General features: G+C 33.3%; 1 protein-coding gene across 3 annotated transcripts in view; it reads left to right on the forward strand.

The window, feature by feature from the left end:
• Positions 1-24,856, forward strand: part of RASA1 (RAS p21 protein activator 1) — a 111,194-nt gene that overhangs the window by 84,803 nt on the left and 1,535 nt on the right. Inside the window, exons 13-25 of one of the 3 annotated variants that reach the window (XM_054578571.1) lie at positions 1,060-1,137; positions 2,669-2,826; positions 3,319-3,395; positions 4,697-4,869; positions 5,409-5,568; positions 7,688-7,830; positions 9,520-9,635; positions 10,017-10,103; positions 13,177-13,244; positions 14,928-15,016; positions 18,042-18,119; positions 20,453-20,587; positions 21,582-21,711. In XM_054578571.1, the coding sequence (XP_054434546.1) occupies positions 1,060-1,137; positions 2,669-2,826; positions 3,319-3,395; positions 4,697-4,869; positions 5,409-5,568; positions 7,688-7,830; positions 9,520-9,635; positions 10,017-10,103; positions 13,177-13,244; positions 14,928-15,016; positions 18,042-18,119; positions 20,453-20,587; positions 21,582-21,665 (1,446 nt within the window). In that variant the 3' untranslated portion in view covers positions 21,666-21,711. Of the gene's footprint in view, positions 1-1,059; positions 1,138-2,668; positions 2,827-3,318; positions 3,396-4,696; positions 4,870-5,408; positions 5,569-7,687; positions 7,831-9,519; positions 9,636-10,016; positions 10,104-13,176; positions 13,245-14,927; positions 15,017-18,041; positions 18,120-20,452; positions 20,588-21,581; positions 22,400-24,856 lie in introns of those variants that run through there. The other 2 variants (XM_054578570.1, XM_054578572.1) reach the window with 2 other exon arrangements.

Genomic DNA, 24,856 nt, shown 5'->3' on the forward strand with positions numbered 1-24,856 from the left:
GTCCCTGATTTTTAGATGAAAAAATAGGGTTGAAAACATTTGGTAAGTTAGACATTTTTTAAATTTTAGGGAAATTGAGTTAGGAAGGAAATTTAAATTTCAATATCCTATCTTCTCGTTATTTTACCATGTTTTTCCTTTTTCTAAATGATGATGTGTTAACATACCTTGATGATATTTCAGTATGTTTATACAGCCTCACTTAGCTGTATAAATAGAACATTTTTTATTATATTTTTATATACTCTTTCTACATTATGCATTTCCAAATACTGCTTCAAGTCCAAAAATACCACTGGTATTTCCAATTTTTGTAATTTCGGTGGCTTATCAGCTCTCTGGTTACTCTCTTCTAATTGATTTTGTCTTAATTTGCCATACTATAAAGATGTTCACTAAACATTGACAGAGTTCAGATTCATTGAAATAGCCCACAAATTAAAGACATAATTTGAATAAACAGTGGTACAGAGCTTTCTCGAAAATGTAAAGCCAAAGTGAAATATTTAAATTTATTTTTGATAAAGTTTTTCTCTGTTTTCTCCAGAGCACTAGACGGCTAAACATTTTAAAATGTAGCTACAAAAAAAGTCTAATGTTATATTTGAAAGGCGTACAAGTAACCCAGATCCCCGTACACATTTCTAGTACTATCATGATTTAAAGTAAAGATTAGAATGCTTGTCATCAAATTAGTTGTTTCATTTCCTATTAGTTTTTCAGTAGGCCTCCCTTCATAAAATACATAATTCATTGTTAAGGTGCCTCAAATATAACAGCTTATCTATAAATAAATTTTATTTTTTTGACTAATTAATGGGCACTCATTGATATACTTAACATTAATTTAGAGATTCTACAGACATACAAATTCTTACAGAAATATAATTTTTTGGTCACTTTTACGTTTTTGGAGTACAGATACATTAAAGTATAGTATACTGTGAGTTTAGAAGGGGCAGTCTCAAGAAGGAAAGAATTATTGATGATTGGAAACTAAATAAACTGTAGTATAGTATATTTCTTTGAACTGCTGTTATTTTATTTATTTTTCTGTAGGATTGGATGAAAGGTCTGCAGGCATTTTGCAATTTACGGAAAAGTAGTCCAGGGACATCTAATAAACGCTTGCGTCAGGTGAAACTTAATTTTCTTTGATTTGTGACTTTCACATTTTGTTTTATTGCTTTGTTCTTTATTTCTAGACGAAGTGTTTTGGGCAACATTACAAACACTTTAAAGATCTTAAGAGAAATTAATCTTGTCAGGCATTTTAAAGCTTCCACTTGCTTCAGGAGCCAGAGAAAGTTATTTCTTTATGAAAAAAATGTTCTTTATATATCTGCGGGGTACTTATCAATACTGTCAGCTTTTGAACACCTATCAATGTTTTTTTTTTTTTTTCCCTTCCACTCAAGAAACTGTTTAGCACTTTTTCTTTCCCTTAAAAAAGTTATTTTGGCCCATTTCAAAAAAGCAGAACTAAAGGTACTTATAGAAAAGATCGTGTTACTTAAAGTACTAATACCAATAAAGTTCTGGGTTTTTCATTTTATAGAAATTGTTTTTGAAACATTATTACATAATTCTTGGTAGTATCTTGTTTGAAACCTTAACATGTCCGATGTGTTCGTTTATGGAGAGTTATGCTGGCTCTTCCTTTCAAGGTGTGTAAAGTCAACTTCATATTTTCCTTTTTCTTCTTTTTTTATAGTTATCCATAGATAATTGGCTAAAAGTTAAGTAATTTTAACATTCTTAGAGTTTTGAGGGAAGTGTGGTATAGTATTTATTGATGAAAGAGACTTGTTTTATTTATGGGAATTTCTAATAAGCTTGGGAATTTCAACATACTGTTCTATTGGAAATAGATAAATGTTAATATTAGGGTGACTACAGTTTATATTCCTAGTAGCCAAAAGACTGACTTCCCAGTGAAATTGAATTACACACATAGTCACTGTGTGTTCTCAAAACATATTTTAACATTTTGTAAGCTGTGGAAAAGTATGTTGAATTTTTACAGGTTGTGTGAAATTTAGCCATTAAATTATTTATAGGTATAATATGATAGAGCTAATATCTCTTGAACCCTTGTTATGTGTCATGTAGTCTGCTTTGTGCTTTACACATATTACTTTGAATCTTTACAATTTGCAGTGTAAACTTTCTCCTCATTTTATATCTGGGGAAGATAGTTCAGAGAAGCTGACCTGCCCCGACTTGCCCAAGGCAAGTAGTAGATGGCAGGAGGGAAAAGTCCTGATACTGGAAGGTAGCTGGTCTGAGTTTTGGCATCAAAACTGACAAATGACCATGTTTTTTTTTTTTGTATTGCACCATTTTCTGTAGAATGAAAAGGTAGACTCTGTTTTAAAACTATTTTATAGCTGTGGAACTCTATAGAAATTAAATCTTCAGGGGAGCATCATGTAATATACAGGATTTTGATTGCAGTTGTGACAGTTGTTTGCTTACATTAGTAAGTGTCCTCTTTTTCATTTTCTCTGGACCATTGTTTTGTAGTGAAAAAGGTATATTTCATTACTTCTGCATGAATATAATTAGAGGAATAACTTGCAAAACAAAATGTATTTAGAGTAATTGCTTTTAAAACCTAATGCGTAATTCTTGAAATCTGGGGTAACAATTTTTGTGCTCTCTTTAGGTCAGCAGTCTTATTTTACATATTGAAGAAGCCCATAAACTCCCTATGAAACATTTTACTAATCCATATTGCAACATCTACTTGAACAGTGTCCAGGTAGCAAAAACTCATGCAAGGGAAGGGCAAAACCCTGTATGGTCAGAAGAGTTTGTCTTTGAGTAAGTCTTATTTTATCATCACATTAAATCATTTTCTTTTACCATATTGCATTTTTGTTCCTTTTTTTCGTGTGTATCTAAACCATCAGAAGAGGATATCAAGTCCAGTACTTTAAAAGTACATACATACTTTTTTCTGTTGTTGGTTCATTTTATTAGTAAAGTGCTATGTCCTTTGTTTTTGACCTAATTATTGATATGAATTAACATTACTCACAATTCCTAAAGCATTTACTAACACACACACACAAAATATTTACAAAGGTTTCCAGGATTTACCTGAAGAGGTTAAAGGTGGTAGGGCAAGTGTAATTTGCTTGTCTATATTTCCGTGTATGAAGCAGTAAAAAATGTTTTGAATCTAGTTGTAAATCTGATACATTCAAGTTGTTTAGTAGCAAAATAGGAACCCTATTGGATACTAGAAAGAAAGGAATTAGATAGTTAGATGCCAGGATATTTTGTTAATTCTTTTTCTCCTTGCTCCTTTAGCGATCTTCCTCCTGACATCAACAGATTTGAAATAACTCTTAGTAATAAAACAAAGAAAAGCAAAGATCCTGATATCTGTAAGTTGATAAAGAAATTTCTTTCTAGAATAAAAGAAAAATGTTTTTATATTTTAAAAAATTCATAATGAACTTAGTCTAAAACTAAAATTAAAGTACAAGTAGTATAATTTGAGGTAGTTCCTTTTTGTCCTTATAAAAGTATTGATATGACTGAATTGTACATACTGTAAAGCTAATAAGTTTTAAGAATAAATTACATATTTGTTCATCCTACCCTCCCTAATGAGTAGGAAGAACAAGAAAATAATAACATTGGTTACCTTTCTGTGGTTCATCCCTTACTCTGTCTACTTTTTAAGTTTTTCTTGCTTTCCTACACTTTTCATGTAAGTGACAAAAAACACTATTTAAAACAAATTTCTTTAAAGCAAGCACACTATTTGTTCATTTTTAGTAGTCAGATCTTCCCAGTTTTTATCTCGCCAGCACATCTTTTCTCAGCCTATTGCTGAAACAGGTGACAGTGGGATTTAGCAATTCACATAGGTGTGAATTAGTTTAATACCGTCCTAAAGTTCAGGCTTAGAGAAACGAGTGTTTTATGTGTTAACAAATAGGTCAAAGCCTGAATTTTTCTCTATAAAATGTTTATTCTGTAATTTTTGTGTTACTTAAATGCTTAACATTTTTTAGTGGTTCCCCATTAATTTTAGGATAAAATCCAACCCCCAGTAATGACACAGAATCCACTCCTCCCTATTTTGCACTCACTGTGTAATTTTTTTATATGCTTCTCTCCAACTATAACAGCTTTCCCATAGCTTTGCATTATCCATGGATTTTCTACCCTACCTTTTACTTGGACTGCACTTGTGTCCCCCTCCCCTCTTTCTCTCTCATTTTCTGTACCTTTATACTTAGCTACATCTCCAGATCCTGTTACAAACTACCTTAAGGGTTACCTTTTGAAATGGATATTTTAACTTCCATGGGCTGAATTAGATATTATTTCTGTGTACTCCGTTATCATTAAGCACTGTTATGGCACTTAACACACTGTACTGTAATTGATTTCTTGCCCTTTTGGCTAGACTGGCACCTCCATGCAAGTCAGAAACCATGTCTTAATCATGTCTGTATCCCATATCCGTTCCTGCAAGAGTCTGACACGTAGTATACATTCAGTAAATTAATGAAGTAAAGCATTTAGTATTGAATTTGTGACATCACTGAAAACTTCTTTCATAAAAAGCATTTAACACTATAGAAAAGGCAAAATATCAGGATAATTTATTTGTGTGACTAATTCATAGTGTCATCTTTTTAAATAGTAATCATTTGATGTTTTTCTATCACAGTATTTATGCGCTGCCAGTTGAGCCGGTTGCAGAAAGGACATGCCACAGATGAATGGTTTTTGCTCAGCTCCCATATCCCATTAAAAGGTATTGAACCAGGATCCCTGCGTGTCCGAGCACGATACTCTATGGAAAAAATCATGCCTGAAGAAGAATATAGTGAATTTAAAGAGGTATTAAATTATTTACCAGTCTAACTATTCTTTTTTTAAGAATTTTATTTATTTATTTTTAGATAGCGGGGAAGGGAGGGGAAAAGCGAGAGAAATATCTGTCAGTTACCTCTCCATGTCCCAACCGGGGACCGACCTGAAACCCTAGCATGTGCCCTGACGGGGATTCCAACTGGTAAACTTACACTTTGTGGGATGACAACCAGCCAACTCAGTCACACAGGTCAGGATCCAGTCTAACTATTTTGGATCACAGCAACAGAAATACTTAGCACTTAATAGAAGATCAGTGAAGTTAAATGTAGTAATTCCATAGTGCAGTAGCACCCTGACTGGCAGAGGGGGTTGAACAGCCTTGTGGTAGTATGAGGTTGGTCTTAGGAGACAAAGATATGTAGGCTACAATCTCATTCTTTTTAAAATAGATTTATTCAGCAGCACATATTCCTAAGAATGTAAAAGAACATATTTTCAGTTAATCTCACTGAGAATGCCCAATGCTGTGTACTTTGAACAATCTTTCTTGATGTCATTTTTAGCTTATACTGCAAAAGGAGCTTCATGTAGTCTATGCTTTATCACATGTGTGTGGACAGGACCGAACACTACTGGCTAGCATCCTACTGAGGATTTTTCTTCATGAAAAGCTTGAATCATTGTTGCTATGTACACTAAATGACAGAGAAATAAGCATGGAAGGTATAGTATGGATGTGTTAGTGTGTTAAAAATCTGGTCAACAATTATATTTTACATATAAAGTATATGTGGATTCTATCTTAGAATATATTAAAGAGTTAAATCATCTTGCAAAATAAGTTATTCTGTTTTCCTTTATTAAAAATTAGTTAGAATATCAGTTCTGATTCTTATGCTGGATATTACAGGCGGCTGGTATTTTTAATAACAAGTTTCTGTCATGGCAAATTAATATTAGAAGTCATAAGAAAGTGAGTCCAGCAACCAAGATTGCTCACCCAACAAGGCTCTCAATTAAATTAAAATGGAAGGTGAAATAAGGAGTTTCCCAGACAAAAGAAGGCTAAAAGAGTACACTTCCACCAAACCTGCACTGCAAAATATGCCAAAGGGACTGCTTTAAGATGAAGAAGTTTCTATGAATACCCAGTTCCTTTCAGAGTTGCCAATACTTGATATTACCAATATTTTTAATACTCATTAATCTGATTGTGACAATGTTATTTTAATTGTTCCTTTACTATTTGTTGAAACTAAACCTGTTTTAGTATATTTCTTGCCTATTTCTATTTTTTTTTTTTAAAGCTTTCAATGACTTTTTGGTATTCTTTACCCATTTATTGATTAAAGGTTTATAGAACTTTTTTTCCTAAAAAAAAACCCAAGAAACAAAAAACCTATTAACCATGTTTTAGATGTGTTGCAAATACTTTTCTATTCCTTGTCTTTTAACTTTTTTATATGTATATTACTATATAGTTAAATGTTTAATATAGTCATATTGTCAATATTTACTTTGTAGCTTCTGGGATTGAATATTTTACTTCAGGTCATGAAAAATATTAGTTCTATTTTCTTCTAAAACTCCTTAGATTCTACATATTGATTTTTAACTCACCTGAATATTTCTTGTATAATGTGTGAAATAGGGCTTTATATGTGTTTTATTTCAAGTAATAGTGGTCTATGCACCTCATTTGTTTAATAAGCCTTATTTTACCCATTGATTTGAAATATCAACTTAATCATACATATATTAATCAGATATATACATTTGTCTCTAGAATGTTCATTATATGTCATTCATCTACTTGATTATTTCTGTGCTGGTGTCATATTGGTTTAATTGCTGAGACTTCATAATGGTTTTAAATTTTTTTTAATATTTTATAATTAATGTTGACATTTAAAAAAATAAGTAAAATCAATATATATTTAAGAAAGAAAGAAAAAAAGAGTGAGTCCAAATCAATGGCTCACGGTGCTTTATGAAGAATATTTTGGTATACCTGCCATGTTCTCCTGTTTATTTTTTGCTTTCTTAGTCATTGCATGGAAGTTGTGTGTCAGCCAAATTGTATTTCTAGATTCTACAGATGGGTAGTTCCCAGTCAGTATAGCTAGGCACATAATGCTTTGTAACAGCTTACAAATCATGTCAGAATAAGCCATTTCCAGCCAGCACTTTAACTCAGTAACAGTGCTTGTTTCTAGTCTTCTCCAAATAAACTGTAAAATCTAAAACTGTTCCCTCCTAATCATAGAAAATGTAAAAATATATAGATTTGTCTGGAAAGATAAAGTGATGACATGTATTTTACACTGAGATTATGTTTTCTGGGCAATGTTTGTGGTTTTTAGGACTTTATTAAAAGTTAGTAGCCATGTTTTAGGCTAATAAATTATATTGGGATTTTACATTTTTATTTGGAAATTAACTCAGATTTTTTCAAAGCGTGGGCTCAGTGGATAGCAAAGCTGGATTCTGGTCCTAGATTTGTCATTAACTGGCCTACTGTTTTTAGACAAGTCACCTAACGATTCTAAGCCCTTTATTTAAAAAAAAAAAAAAAATCTATATATGAACATAGTAGTGTTAATCCCTTCTCCTATTTATGATCTAAAGAAGTTATAGATATAAAAGCCTTTTGAAAAGTTAAGTGTATAGAAATACAGGATGTCATTATAATAAATACTTTAATGCTGTATGCAAGTAAACATACTTAAATGGTTATAATTGGTGAGGAAAAATGACTTAGGGAAAAATGGATTCATTTAATTTCTAATTGGTTCACATTAGTACAATCCTTTACAGATAGTCTTTTAATATATTCATGTAGATGAAGCCACTACTTTATTTCGAGCCACAACACTTGCAAGCACCTTGATGGAGCAGTATATGAAAGCCACTGCTACACAATTTGTTCATCATGCTTTGAAAGACTCCATTTTAAAGATAATGGAAAGCAAGCAGTCTTGTGAGGTAAGAATTTAATGTTTTAAGTATTTGAGCAAAGAGCATATTTTAATAGGTAATGCTTTATAGTTAATTGCATTTTAAGGAAAATATATTAGCTTTCTAAAATTATCAGAGTGGTTATATCTTTTATAATTTGTAAAATGTAAAGCTGATGTTTTTAAAATTTTATTTTTGGATTAAAAACCTCAAGTTGCACAAGAAGTTCATAAAAATATTATTTCTCCTGTTGTACTAATAGTGAAGTATATGCTACTTTCAAAAAGTGTGAATAATATACACTGAAGTCTCTGATTATCAGAGACTTCTGCTGTATAACCTAGGTAAGTTCTGTGTAGCACATCATGATAACATTTAGGTTTGTGTTTGCAGGGTTTTCTTTTGGAGGGAGGGGTAGTATGAGAATCCTCTCAAAAGCATAAAAAAAGATGCATTGTAAATTCATAATAAACTTTCAACATAAATCTCACTTATATGGGTATTCTCTCATTTTATTTTGAAGGTAGATCAACTACAGAAGATATTAAATGTATTTGTAGATCTAATACAAAATTAATAAGAAATTGCTTTTGATAATGTATACTAGGAGCTGTCAAATGTTAATTCTGCCTTAGGTTATCAATATTTACTAATTAATTTAAAGGAAATAAAGTGAAGATCTAGTGTTGAAAACCTGGGGTAACGCCACAGTTGGTCTTAACAGTAAAGGATACAGAAATTCAGCAAGTCTGCAGAGTGTCTGGGTGCAGCTGGCTCCAGGCTGAGGAATTTAGGCATAAATCTACTTTATTGATTCTAGATCAGAAAACTTACATTTCAAGGGAAAAGTTTTGAGAAAGGTTCGTGGTTCTGCTCAGCACATTTAGTATTTTATTAGTCAATAAGTTATATCTCATGGAGAAAAGCCAATCCTTTCTTCAAATAAAATTAAGATATATTTTATAATAACAGTATGATGATCTTCCCATTTAAAAACTCCTAGTATATTTGTGACTATGTGGCCACTAAAGCTGGATTTTTTTGTCTTTTAGTTAATACTATATTTAAAGTCTGTGTAAAAATCTGTGGTAAAATGTGGTAAATGAAGAGAACTTTAATACTGGAATTAATTCCAAAGCAACTGAAAATTGTTGAAAAATCATAGCTTGCTCTTCAATTGAGTACAGTTGAATCTTGAAAAACCCGGGGGGGGTGGTTTAGGAGCTCCCCCCAGCTCCTACCCCACATGGTAAAAAAAATCTGTGTATAACTTCTGACTCCCCCAAAACTTAGTTGCCCCTTTGTATCTGTGGGGGATTGGGTCCAAGACCCCCGTGGATACCTAAATCTGTGGATGTGCAAATTCCCTGTATAAAATGGCATAAGGTCAGTGCATGCAACTGGCCCTCTGCATCCAGACTCCGAACCACGGATCAAAAACTACAGATATTTATCGAAAAAAAGTATAAGTGGATGTGCACAGTTCAAACCAGTGTTGTTCATTGGTCAACTGTAATTGGGAATTAATGTTAACAAACCCAAGGAGTTTCATAGCATAAACAACTTAAAAATTCCCATTTGTACCTCCTCCCAAAAGAATAATACAGATTGAAAGTGGAAAAAGAGAGATCCTTGAAAACAACTGTTTGATTACCTTGATTCATTTGTGCTTGTCATTGCCAAGATTCATTTATATTGACTTATTCCTTCTTCTAGTTAAGTCCATCAAAGTTAGAAAAAAATGAAGATGTGAACACTAATTTAGCACACTTATTGAACATACTTTCAGAGCTTGTGGAGAAAATATTCATGGCTTCAGAAATACTTCCACCGTAAGTGGTGAAATTTTAATTTGAAAAGAAATTGTGTGTCTGCACTTTTTAAAAATTTGTACTTCTAAAACATACAGCCTTTTCCACTGTCCTGAGGTTATCTCTATAGCATCATCCGAATACTTTTTTCATATTTTCCATTAATACAGAAGTAATCTAAAAATGATTAAGATTTCTTCCAAAGTAAATGTAAAAAATTGGTTAAATGAATTAATGATGAAAGCTTATTTGATTTTGTCATTACTTTGAACCAAGTACTTTTTTGGGGGAAAAGACCAGTTGCATTAAAATATCATATATTTGGTAAAATAAGCTTTGGGTATAATGAGGTCAGCATTTTCACTTGTTTTCTGTATTGAGATGACTGTATTATTTTGGCAGGACACTGAGATATATTTATGGGTGTTTACAGAAATCTGTTCAGCGCAAGTGGCCTACAAATACTACCATGAGAACAAGAGTTGTTAGGTAAGGCTGAGCAGTTCATTTGTTACATCACTGTATATAGTACGCAGAGAGTCAAGTGGCTAATTGTTAAAGACTTTTTTCTTTTACTTTTATTTGGGAGCCCTGTTGAAAATTTTGTGAGTTCAGATGGCTCCTAAACTTTAATTTATTGCGGGTCTGTTTTTTTTGGAAGTTACTGTGAGATTACTTAGATATCTTTTGCATTTCCTGAAAACTTAAATATTCATTTACAGTCAGTTAACTATTTGGGATTTTTATTTTATAGAATGAAGTTAAAAGTTATATAATCAAAAAAATCTGTAGCTAACTTTATAGTACTCTTTATTCACATATAGATGTACACATATGCATATACATACATATCTGTAGACAAAGGGAGGGAGAAATGAAGGAGAGGAAGAAAGGAAAGAAAAAGAGTGATAATTGAGCCATTTAGATACTGATTTGTTTGTAACACTTCTGTGACTCTGGACTAATCTGCAACCAGATCCTCTAGTTCTGAAGTTGTGTTGCAGTGTTCCTGTTGCAGGGCATTAGGAGGAATTGCAAAGTTAGTGGCTAAGACAGAACTAAAGACTAAACTTCTAAGACCCAATCTGATATTGTTAATATTACTGCTGGCTTTTGTTAAGCACCCCCACGCCATTCAAGTAATTGGAAATCAGTGAAAAAGCATCAGAGAATATATTAGTCTAATAATGATACAATTTATTATGTAGAACATATACTTCCAGTCATGTTATGTCCCATAAAAAAAATTAGCCAGCCACTAAAAACACCAATATCATCCAGTTAATTTTGAAAATGTGTGTTCATCTTGTCCCCAACCTAAATATTTTAGAAGTGCCTACTCTTTACAGATAAAAATCTTAGAATAATGCCTTAAATATTTAAGAATTCTAAGTTCTGTATTTCTTGGCTTTCATTGTGGACGAACCATAAGCATGTTTCAGCACAGCTATATTTGTGATGTGAATTAACACTTCTAAAAACTTAAGTTTCAAACAAGTACAAGGTCTGTCCAGAAGGTATCCAGGCATGTACTATGAAAAACAGAGACATTTTTTGAAGAAGAAACAAGATACAAGAAACATTGTATGTAGGACAGTGACACCTCAGTCCCCTTCAAAGTAGGCCCCTTGGGGCCTTCCAGTTCTCTCCATCTTCCAGTTCTCTCCATCGCCATCAGCTGCTCCATCATATTTTCCTGAATCTCATCTATGGTCTGAAACCTCTTCCTTTTCAAGGGTGATTTTAGTTTTAGAAAAAGCCAGAAGTCGCAGGGCGCCAAATCTGGGCTGTGCCGGGGGGTGGGGGGCGGGTGTTGAGTCACCTGCGTGATTTGAAGTTTCACAAAAATATTCTGCACGAGACATGCTGTGTGGGCAGGTACTGTCATGATGAGGCTGCCAATCACCAGTTGCCCATAGCTGCAGCCTTCTGAATCATTGAATAGTGTCCATGGAGGAACGTTCAAGCTTAATGCAAAATTTGATGCAGATTCGTTGTTCTACTCAGTCATTTTGAATGTGATGGCCACATAGTACACATGCTTACTCAGCAGCACCTACTGTCCCCACTGACTAGTACAGTGAAATTGTCATTGTTCACAATTGCACATTCCAGTCCACTTTCTTTGGCTGCCAGGTTATATTGATGTCGCCCAAACCATTCTCCTTACATTGACAATGGCTGTACTTTTTCTAGACAGGCTTCATGTATGTATTAAGCAAGCAGAGCAGGAAATTCTGCTATGTGGATTAATACCATAGGGTGTTTTAAGGAGTATTTATGCCGAAGGCGATCATTTCTGCACTTAATAAGCTTTTAAATATATATGTAGGTACCTAGTATCACTCTTAAAACAGAAAGTAGATTTGCACACTGAAATTCTTTTAGGGTTTGATGTTGCCAGGTTATATTTCAGATTCTACGACCTATGTAAGTATGGAAATATGTTCAAGTAAAATTTTTACAAGATTCTTCATAAATTTAAAATAAGCCCAAATTTAAAAACTTAATAATTGTTGTTGTATATTCTGATTACAACAAATGTTAGGAAGTAGCATATTCACTTTCTAAGAGTCCCAAATTAGCAAACTGTCCTATTTTTGGAAGGTAAATGCTGAGGAGTTTGTTATCCACTCTAATAAAGAACAAAAATTATGTTGCTTATTTTAGTCTCTGGAAGGAATATTATAAACTATTTTGGGAATAATGCTTATCTTAATAAGCAGCAAATAAGAGGTCTAGTATTAGTATGGATTCCTCTTAAAAGGAAATTGAAAAAAAGTGTCTACATGACAACATAGTCTCTTGTCAGGCTAGGAAAAAGCTAAATAAGCTTGCAGTTTACATATACATTTTTCCTTATAAAATTAGCAGGTAAAGTCATATATGCTAATGTTGTTAAGCTATGTTCTTTTACACTATTTTTTTTTTTGTTTTGCTATTATTTTGTAATTTGAGAACTTTTTTTACTTAAGAAAGCCTGATGTCTTTTTCCTTATGGCCATAGAAACTTTTCAGCATTCTATTGTATACATTTTCATTTATCAAGGAGTCACTGTTTTCTCTAGTACAGTGGATTCTTATTTTTATATGGCATGTCAACAGAATCAATAGTACCAACTTAATTTATAACAGACTTGACTGGGTTATTCTGTTTAAAGATGGAAAGACAGAGATCAGTTTTAGGACCTTCCAGGATTATGTATCCATAAAAAGGTTTATTTGTGCTCCAATAGTTTTTCCAGAAAGTCTTAGTGTTTTTAAGGACAGTACTTTATCAAATTAAATTTTCAATGTACTACTAGCTTAGTATAAATAAATCGTAGCCAAGACAGTAAATACTATAGATACAGTATAAATCTGCCCAAATTTAAAATCCCAAATTTGGAAAAGTGAATATGTTTAAAAGGAAGATGCATGTGTTCTTAAAGTAGGATACTCTTTTCTTAAAGCTGTGTTTGTGGTTTCCTATGTTAGTTCAAAGTTCATGGTTCTATGAGTACTGAAAATTTTGTTTTAATGTAGCAGTTTTCTAAAAAAAAAAAAAAAATTTCCCTTTCAGTGGTTTTGTTTTTCTTCGACTTATCTGCCCTGCCATCCTGAATCCACGGATGTTTAATATCATCTCAGGTAATCAATTTTTGATAAATTTTGAAATTAAAAAATTAGAATAAAACTTGATTCTGTTCAGTAAGGTTACATGATTTTTTAAGTTTGATTTTTTTAAATATACAGTTATGAGACTTGGTATGAAATATTCCAAAGCACCCATCCATTTCTTCTTCTTTCCTGTTGCTACTTTATCTTTCCCTGCCATTTTGCTTCTTTTACCCTTCCTTCCCATCTAACACCTGAAGCTTGAGATGGTATGATTAGATACTATACATACCATTTTTTTCCATTTCTACCTGTATCTCAAGCTCTTACTATGATGACTTTTTCCGATTTGCATTGTGGCTTTTTCAAGCTGGGGAGAAGAGCTTTTCATGTGCTACAGTTGCAGTAGTGCTCTGTGATTACTTAAAAAGAAAGTGGCTCTCTAGAGATTAGACATTTTCCATTAGAGATTTCTTGCCACCAGTTATATAATCAGCCACGTTTAACTGCAGTAAACCAGATTGTTTTAGTACCTGTACGTCCATTGTGTAATGACTTTCAGATTGTTGAGATTTGGGATATTAAGAAAGTAATAATGAACCATTATTAAAAGAAGGAACCTGAACCATTTTTTAAAAAGATTTTGTTTTTTTAGAGAGGAAGGGAGGGAGAGAGGGAGAGAAACATCAATGTGTGTTTGCCTCTCGAGCACTGCCTACTGGAGATGTAGCCCACAAGCCAGGCATGTGCCCTGACTGGGAATCAAACTGGTGACCCTTTGGTTCGCAGGCTGGCACTCAGTCCACTGAGCCACACCAGCCAGGGCAAACCTGAACCATTTTTATCTTAATAATTTGAAGCTCAAAGTTGTAAAAAGAATATGAAGGAGTATCTTAATAGCCATTCCATCTCTGTTGTTGTCTTCTATCGCTACTGAAGTGGTTAAATCTATGGTCTATTAAAAATTAAGCATTTAGAATTCTTTTGGAGAAATTTTTTAATCTGAATGTTGGCCTCTGAACTCTGTTAGGCAATACTATTTATAGTTTAGCAGCTTAAGATACAAAGAGTACAATTTAAAATCTGGCAGTCAGACTCCCTATTGGTTTTTACTATTAAATATCTTATGTTTCAGGGCTTATATTTAATAGCCGCAGACATTTTTCATTTACATCCTACTGTCTGTATTCTATAAGGAGTTGTTTCCTAACTAATCTTTAAAATATTTTAAAAGTGTATTAAATTGCATGTTTTCCCTTAAAAATAGAACAGTGGTACCAGACTTTATCTTTGTTATTGAGCTTTAACATGAATTATTTGTGGTCAGTGGAGGTCTGGAGCACAGAATTGCTCAGATTGCAAATTGCTAACCTGAGTGGGTTGAAATTAGCTTTGTGAATTGTCACAGAGAGTGTATAGAGTGACAGTTTTTTTAAGAGATAAAAGATTAAACCTTTTGAGGTACTGGGAATTGCTGAGTCTTGTTGTAGTAACCTTTTCACAAAACTAGAAGCACTGATAAATATATTCATTATCTCCCCCTTTATCTCAAGTTCTTTTGAGTTATACAGGTCATAATAAAAATTATGAGTTCTGAATGGGAGAACATTAGTATTTTTAACAGTAAAGAAATTGATAAAGTCCTAAACTTATAATAGTTTTACCTGGAAGTACTTTTGTTGTTGGTCTCATTAGCTCCACCCAATTCTCTTGTAGATTCTCCATCTCCTATTGCTGCAAGAACACTGATATTAGTGGCTAAGTCTGTGCAGAACTTAGCAAATCTTGTGGAATTTGGAGCTAAGGTAAAAACATTGATTCTTTAAAATAACATTTATGAATGAACTTTGACATAATTAAAATAATAAAATATAGCTTAAATAAATTTCACAACAGTGGGTATTTTATACAGTTTATATTTTTGTTGGTATGTTGATTTTTTTTAAAAAGTTTTGATTTTGCATTTTAATAACAAAATTTTTATTTTAGCCATTACAGAAGACTGTATCTTCAATTTCAAATATACTCAGATTCTCCCAGTTCTAAATATAAAAATCAGTCACCATATATTTAAATGCACTCCAATACATTTTTAAAAATTTATTTCACAGTCAACATTCACTATAAATTTTAAAACTTGGACGAGCTTGTAAAACACCCACGTGTGATCCGACAGCCTAAGGACTGTTAATATTCTGGTAGGGATCATACTGTGCCAACTCCTTTTTTCAATATGTAACAAACCTCTTGCTTTACCTGGAAATATATAACTGTTTTATTGTTCATAATGATTATTTAGTATGCTGTCAGTGTAGATAGATGTTAAGTAGTTCTCTATTGGGTATTTAGATGGCTTCTAATCTGTCACTATTGTAAATATTGCTGTAACAAATATATATATACTTCCTTTCAAATTCATCCAGTTATTTCCTTAAGCTAACTTTGGAATAAAATTACCTAGAAGAGTTTTTGCTCTCCACAGCCTGTCTTCATGAAAGATAGGCATGATGTTACTGTTTTATGATTTCACTAATCTTAGAGAAACTGATTTTTCATGTCTGTTATTTTGGAATTGACCAGTGAGGTCTTTATCTCATCTATTGAATTTTTTATTGATTTTAGGAAAGCTTGTGTTAATACTAACCCTTTCCTATTTTACAACATAGCATACTTTCAAATAGGCTTAAGATTTTAGTATGAAGAGCAGTTTATATATATATAGCTTAACTTTTGAATGTATCTGAATCATATTGCAGCCTTTAATTACACTGTATTTTAATTCCCTATATTCTCTGCTAGATTCTAACTTCAGAGTGGGGCCCATGTTTGTCTTGGTGTTTGACAAATAGCTTATCAGTAATTATTTTGAATAAATTACCACATAAGCAATTTGTGTCTGCTAGGTTTTGTGTTCTGATTTGTTCTCATTCCAGAATTTATTCTTTCACCAAAATAGTTTCTCTTTATTGTATTTTTTCCCATGACCATTTCTCCCTCTTAAACCTCCTTCCCCCCCATAATCACCACACTCCCATCCATAGGTCCCTTTTCCTTTTTGCTCCATCATCTGTTCACCCCAGCCACCCCTCCCCCACCCACTCAGAGCTGTCAGCCTGCTCTCTGTTCTTATTTTGTTAGTTCAATGTGTTCATTAGATTCCACATATGAGTGAAATCATATGGTATTTGTCTTTCTCTGACTGGATTATTTCACTTAAGCACAACATTCTCCATCCATGCTGTTGCAGAGGATAAAGGTTTTTTTTTATGGCTGAATAGTATTCCTTTGTGTAAATGTCCCATAGTTGTGTTATCCAGTCATCTACTGATGGACACTTGGGCTGCTTCCATATCTTGGTGATTGTAAATAGCACTGCAATGAACATAGGGGTGTTTATGTTCTTTTGAATTAGTGTTTCAGGTTTCTTGGGATAAATTCCCAGAAGTGGAATCACTGGGTCATAAGGCAGTTCCATTTTTAATTTTTTGAGGTATTTCCATACTGCTTTCCATAGTGGCTGTACCCATCTGCAGTCCCACTGGCAGGACAAAAGGGTTCCTCTTTCTCTACATCCTTGCCACCACTTGTTGATTTATTGATGATAGCCATTCTGACAGGTGTGAGGTGTTCTCTCATTGTGGGGTTTTAATTTGTGTTTTTCTGATGATTAGTGATGTTAGCATCTTTTCATATGTCTATTGACTATCTGTATGTCCTTTTTGAAGAAATGTCTCTTCAGGTCCTTTGCCCATTTTTAATTATTTGGTTTTTTTGGTGTTGAGTTTTATAAGTTCTTCATAAATTTTGGATAGTGACACTCTATCAGATGTATTCACAAATATGTTCTCCCATTCAGTGGGTTGTCTCTTTATTTTGTTGGTTTCCTTTGCTGTGTACCAGCTTTTCAGTTTGATGTAGCCCCATGGGAAATTAGTAAAACAATCCTATTCACAATTGCTTCAAAAAGAATAAAACATCTAGGAATAAATTTAACCAAGGATATAGAAGACTTGTATTCAGAAAATTATGACACTGAAGACAGGATCTGAAGATACGAGTAAGTGGAAGCACATACCATGTTCATGAGTAGGAAAAAATTAACATAATTAAAATGCTGTGTTTCACAGACCTAGACCAAATATTTCAAAATCTTATATAGAACCACCTAAGAGGCCTGAAATAGCAAAAGTAATCCTGAGAAAGAAAAAATTAAGAGGAATCATGTTACCTATATGAAACTATACTATAAGGCCGTAGTAATCAAAACAGCCTGCTACTGGAATAAAAACAGACACATAGATCAATGGAACAGAATAGAGAGCCCAGAAATAAACCCAGAACTTTATAGTTGATTAATATTTGACAGAGGAAGCAAGCACATAAAATGGGCTAAAGATAGTTTATTCAATAAATTGTGTTTTGAAAATTGGACAGATACATGCAGAAAAAGTAAACTAGACCACCCTTATGCCACAAAGAGTAAATTCAAAGTGGATTAAAGACTTAAATGTTATACCTAAAACCATACAATTCCTAGTAAAAAATATAGGCAGTAAAATTTTGGACAATGCTCACACCAGTATTTTTTCTCTCGTTTGTTTCAGGCAAGGGAAACAAACAAGTGGGACTACATCCAGTTCCTTAGTATAGCTGTTTTCTTATATTAGAATGAAAATACTGCCACTGCATGATCAGTTCTCACGAAACATATTGCTACAGATGGTCATAGATTTATAGGAATTCTTACTACCTATAATATTTTCATTATATAGATCTGACAGTGTTTGTTTTCTGATGCATATAGTAAGCTTTTTATTTTTATATTTTTAGGAGCCCTATATGGAAGGTGTCAATCCTTTCATCAAAAGTAACAAACATCGTATGATCATGTTTTTAGATGAACTTGGGGTATGTATATAATTTTTCAAGTACTTTGAGACCTATAGTTAGTATAGGTGAGTTAACTCATTTTAGCAACAACTTTGAGACAGATTTTCTACCCAGAACAAAAGAGCTTCGTATCTTTGTTTACCTTACTTTGTTTGACTATAGTTTTAACCATTTATTCTTTCACTAAATGGTTTATACCAAGCATTCATTATTGGGTTTTTTGGATTTCTGTCATTTTCTAGTTTCTGTTTTGTGTTTCATTATTGTGTTTGTTTTATCTCACTTTTGTGACACTCTTGACACTCTTTTCCTGCTTTAGCTCCTTTTACTTTGCTGCAGTTGTTTGGAATTGGAAACACCATGGATGACCCAGTTTTGACCATGTTCAATACGTAAATTGACCTGAGGACAAGTGTTCCTGTGGCTTTCTAGGAATAAAATACATGGATTTGGTGTTACACATAAGTCAGTGGGGCTACTTAAATGCCATTATGAGCCTTTATAAATAAAAGTGATTATGAAAATAAGAATAGGGGATTTTAAAGAAAATAATATTTAAGACCCCAGATTTCTTAGTAACCTTTACTTACCAGTTATCCATTTTCAGATATTGCCTAAATTGAAAACCAAGTAAATATATTAGCAATTCAGTTCATGTATATAGAAACCAGGAAGGGAACATGTTATTTGTGAATTAAGACAGGTGTATGTCATTAGGGAGTGCTAGGGTAGGAAATTGAGGTGCACACATTCTGCCTTAATGCACTTCAATTCAGTTAAAAACCCAAGGAAGCAATCACTACACCACTGTGCAGTCAAACCTATCAGTAGTGCCTGTGGGTCCCTAGTTCGCAACCTCAGGTATTAAAACAAACAAAAAAAAAACACAACTGTTTAAGAAATTATTTATAGCATAGCTCCAAATAGAGAAATAAAAGAGTAAATGTTAACAGTATCCATCATGTTTTGATATGTGAACTCCTGGGAAGTTTAGAAAACAAGTATTTTTAGTTTCTAAAAAATAAAGTTGGTCAGATTGAAAAACACTTTTACTTAATGTTTAAGAAACTGTATGAACACTGTTTACCCAGTACTTAAGGCTAGCTCATTTTATTTGAAGCCCTATTTCTAGGTTTTCAGATACATGGTTGGGGCTCCATTTTCCATTATCATAAATGTCCACAGTCCAGCTTGCTTTCTTTTTCCTAGTAATGTCACATGTGTAATCTAGCCTTTCAGACTGCTTGGAATCCCAGTGTTCTAATACTCTTCAGTCTTCTTATACTCTTCTTTTCCTTTATTACATGTATAAATCAAATTCAACTCTTGAAGACTTCTCTCAAATATCTCCTTCATGAAGTCTTTGCTGAGCCCTAAACCTGAATTTGTTTTGCATCCTCTGCATGTGTTTGATATATAATCCTGTGTTGCTCTTACCAGTGTTCTTCTGTCGTGTCTACTAGACTGGAAGCTCTCTGAAGGCAAATAACTAGTGTCTTTCATTTATATAATCCTTTATTCACTGAATAAACAAGTGAATAACTGAATCATTTAATAAATAAAAATATATCCTAATTGTTTTTTCATACTATAGAAAACTGTGTTTTGCAGTATGTAGAAATGTATAGAGAATATTGTCACCATTCTGGAGCCCATGTTAAATTTTATTGTAAGGCTCAAAATAGTATCAGTATTTACTGTTAATAAGGTACTGTCAACTTCTTATAGTGACAGTTTATGAACCTTATCTAAAGTCCCGTAATTTAACACTGATGATTTCCACATATTAGCGTTTTGGGAGTAAATCACACATAATAAATTATTGGCCTAACATTAGGGTTCTCATCACACTTTTATAATGTACCTCTTACTATATATGCTGATAAATTTAACAAACTACAGTACCTTAATAATGAAATTTAGTCTGAAAGGAAGAATTTTTTTAGGTTGCATTTAATCCAAATTAGCAGTCAGTACTTACATTATTTGGCGTGTGTTCCAGATTAAAAAAAGAAACTACAAAGTTTAGGAAATCCACCTATTTAGAATAGATATTCTAAATAGTCTGTCTAGTCCATCTACTTAGTAATACTGTACAATGTTCTGCTATGCTGTCGAAGGAAATAACTGGTTTTGATGTGAATACTGAGGTCACAAAATCTATGTTAATCAGAATTAGCACTCAATATTACATTTCAATAAGACTTGGAATTTTAACAGAAATCTAAGAGTATTTCAGTAACATTTTGACAGTATTATATGTTAAAAATTCTAGCATAACCAGTTAGGATCTTTTTAAAAGATACTTTAAGATTTGTATTACTGAATTCAGTTTTATGATTTTCTTAAAGAATGTACCTGAACTTCCGGACACTACAGAACATTCTAGAACTGACCTGTCGCGTGATTTAGCAGCATTGCATGAGATTTGTGTGGCCCATTCAGATGAACTGCGAACGCTCAGTAATGAGCGTGGAGTACAGCAGGTAGGTTTTTGCCCGACTTTGTTGACAATGATGCGTTTAAGATCCTCTGAGAAGTAATAAGTAGCTGAATTATGGTCAACATTTTATCAGTTATTTTACATTTTTAAGAATGAACCAATAATCCAATAAGCGTTCAGCAGACAAGGTTAACAGGCTCAGACTATGTAATTTTGATACTGCAAAAATGGTGTTTATTCACTTCAGTGGCATGTATGAAAATGGCAAATGTGCTAGTCAGTCCGTGGCCAGGTGATTCACAAACTGTCAAACACATGAGAATTATTCAGGAAGTTCAGAATTTCTGGATCTGGAAATATTTGAATCAAGAGTATGACGTTGGAAATCACCATTTCTAGTAAGTTCTTTCTGAGTAGTGTCACCACACTGGCCAACCATTTGCAGGGACCTCAGAGGAGAGATTAAAGGACTGAGTTTTCTTCAACATGAGATTCTAAAATCACATTTAAGATGATAATCTGTCTCAAGGTTCTAATCACTTTAGAAACTTAGGTAGAGTGTGCACTATTACCTACGTGCCCATGGCATGTATAATGTCTCCTTGCTACACTGGGGCTAGGTTTATTATATTACTTGCCTTAACCATTAAATTCTTATTGGAGGATTTGGCCCAATTAAGACTTTTTATGATAAAGTTGCTGTTTTAATTTTAAACCCAATGTTTCATGATTCTTTAAAGTGTTCACTCAGTTGCAAGTTGATTGAGTTTAAGATGTGTCATTTATAAAGATAAATATGTACTCTGGCCTAAGTAGGTAAGAAAATGCCAAACACATGAATTTCTAGTCACTTTGATTTATAAAAATTCTGTCTTAACCAAAATATTACGACCAAGTATATTCAGTCTTTCAGTAACTTGGACAATTTTATGCTTTCAGTACAATGGTAATATGACCTGTTTCAAATCCAGGTTTCCATCCTTTAAATTTCTGACGGAGCTTTCATTCATTTATTATTTTTGTTTTTCTTTGTCTAGCATGTACTAAAAAAGCTTCTGGCTATAACAGAACTGCTTCAACAAAAACAAAACCAATATACAAAAACCAATGATGTCAGGTAGCAGCCTTCACCCAAGTGTTCTGCCTGGATTCAGCATGCCCAACACGGTAATTCACATCAGTATGTCTCCTCTGCTCTTGCCAAAAATAGCACACCTTTCCACATTCCAGTGATGTGTGAGCTATGCAAACAAAACCCTAGATTCTGCTGGTGACTAACTGTGCCAGCATCTTTGTAAGCTATCTGTGCAGGATATTTGCACTTTTTCCATGTATGGAATCAATCTTTACCAACCTCTGAGCCTTGGTGTACAGATCACCTTTCATACAACACAATGACTGTATCTTGAACTTTGAGAATATATTTTCAATACATCCAATTGCCAAAGTTTCGCTGTCTCTTGGAAAAAGAACTATGAAATCAACTGACAAGAAAAAGCATTCTGTCAACAATTGAGTATAACTGGATTTGCAGACTGTTCTTACTGTACCTTCTTCCTGATAGGGAATATGACCATTTGACTGTTCAATGACTTTTATTTGTATTTACAGTTTCCAGAGTTTGCCATTATAATAGGAACAATCTTTGCTGTATACTTTTTAAAAATATTGTGCTATTCTCTTGCTGGAACTGTTGAAAGAAAATATATAGAATGGATCTATTGCTCATCAGCTTTATTTTTTAAACATATTTGTTCACGTATTTGTTCAAACTGTCAAAGACTGTATTTAGATCTCATAATGCTTTTGTTAAATGTTTACAACAGTAAATAGTTTGAATTCAATAAATATTATTGGTCGTTGTACTAATGATCGATGCATGTTACCCATTCAACCATTTTATAGGTTATCAATTTCTTGTGTTAAAAAGAAAGAAAACCTAGAATGCTTTTTGTTGAAAATATTTCTTTATTCCAACTTGATTTTTTTTGGTTATGCAAACCACCTCATCAGTCACTTAACAGCTATCCATCTTTGAACTTCTGACTACTTGTTGTATCTGCTGGGTATTTAGTTTGTATAGTTTTATTTGCTTCTGTATGTGTATTTTTGTGAAGTATTCACAAGGGTTAAGTTAAAATAAAAATGAAGGGATATTAAATAATTGATTACTTCTTTCTAAATACAGGTAAGCATTTAATTTCATTTTCTTCTTATTTAGGGACAATTCAAATTTAGTACCAGAGCAAGGCCAAAAGAGAAGGTGAAACTTGAGATCACTTTTTTTTTAATGGTCTCTTCAGAAAGATTGTATTAATTCATTATGTATTAAGCAACAGTTCCTTCACTCCTATAATTGTGCAAGGGAGAGGGCATACAAAAAGTATGCTGCAGCTTATCAAAGTGGGCAAGACAGCAACCAAGGGAAATACTAGAAAAAACATTTGCTACAATAAAGAAATTTCCTAAAGGCCTATATTCCAAGAGCAACATTTTACTCTATCCCTCTGATTAAAATATGGGAAAAAAGATAACTATTTGAAGGTTTAAAGGATTTCTGTATAGGATAAACTTAATTTCTGTGCAGGCTGCTAGCCCTGGTGTAGCTCTAATCAGTTGAACAAGAGCAAAAAACTTAGTACACTACACTCCTTTTTCTTTATATTAACTCAGTTCCACTTTTCCCCCCCCGTCTTGTGTGTTTTCCTATTACTTTCTCTTTTTCATCCCTCCTGCTTTTCAGGTGGATTACCACAGTAGTATCCTACTTGGTCTCCTTACCTGGTATCACAGGATAGAGGACAAAGAATTAGGGATTAGCAACATCTCCAAAATGCCTATTTTGACAATATGCAGAAAGGTCCAAAACCTAGTGCTCTGCATTTGGACCCCCGCCCCGCGCCCATAATCACACCTCAGGCTTCAGCCATACTGACCTATCTACCACTCCTCAATCTGAAATGCTACTCCCTCTTCTGCCTTTTATTTTTTAACATGTTTGTCTCTTTAGCTAGAATAGGAAACATTTATCTTTGCAGGCTTTGCAATCACTAGCTTGTCAGTGATTAAATAAAACCTCTAATACTGGGGCTGGGTAGGAAAATTTGTGATAAATGTGGACCTTACTCTGATACCAAAGTTTAGTGACCTAAAAAGAGAAAGTAATCCGCAAACAGCCTGCAATAATGTCAGAATTCTGTCAATCTGTCTAGAGGCTAACAGCACTGGTACTTAACCTGGATGGACTGCACTGGAAGACTGACAATTTAGGCTGCTTCTACTTTTGTGAAGTCACACTTCTGTCAATTTTATTCCTCCCATTCAGTGAGGACACTGAAAAGGACAAACTCATACCTAAAATGAGAAGAACACATATAGAGTAAATATTGCCCTCAAATACTAAGATGTAATTAAAATGATACCTACACTCCTATGGGCAGCGCAGCCAAGGACGCATTAACAGTAGAGAAAGGTGTGTATCCAAGAATCTAGATTCAGAGTTTCTCAAAATTCCTTTAACCCAGTGTTCCATAAAATATGACACCCATAATCTGGTTCCAATTTAGAAAATGAGTAAGATTACAGTTTATAATAAACAAATGCTACAATAGCCAACATTTATTGAACACTTAGTATGTACAGGCACTCTTCTAGGTAAACCTGTGAGGAGCAGGTATTATTTTCCCCATTTTTACCTTGAGAAATGGGCACAGAGAGCCTTAATAATTTGCCCAAAGTCACAAAGTGGAGATAGCCATGATTCACACCAAAGTCATTTGGTGCCACAGTCTGTGCCTTTATATTTTTATATTCACTCCTTTCTACCTTGAATATATTTAATCTGAAAAATTTCTAGTAACTATAACACATTTACATGGATTCACTTGGTAACAGGTTAATTATAAAACTGAAACTACCGCTGGCTAGTACCTACCTTACTTTACCACCTTAGGTTTTTAATCTACACACCTACTAAAGACTGCCTAATTGATTTCTTCTTTTGAAAAAAAACAAAAAACAAAAAAACACTTAGAGGCTCTGGCCAGGTAGCTCAGTTGGTAGAGTGCTATCCTTATAAGCAAAGGTTGCCGGTTTGAGCCCTGATCAGGGCACATACAAGAATCAACCAGTGAATGCATAAATAAGTGGAACAACAAATCAATGTTTCTCTCTCCCTAGCTCTAAAATTAATATTAAAAAAAAAAAAAAAAACACCCTTTTGGAAATGTTTTCAGTTACCTAATTGATGAAAATAAATATCTGATACCCTGGGTGACTGAGCTATCAGTACCAAGTAATAGGTGAAGTATAT

Source organism: Pteronotus mesoamericanus, unplaced genomic scaffold, assembly GCF_021234165.1.
Source record: "Pteronotus mesoamericanus isolate MK-2021 breed Mesoamerican mustached bat unplaced genomic scaffold, CSHL_Meso_final contig_50, whole genome shotgun sequence".
NCBI lineage: Eukaryota > Metazoa > Chordata > Mammalia > Chiroptera > Mormoopidae > Pteronotus > Pteronotus mesoamericanus.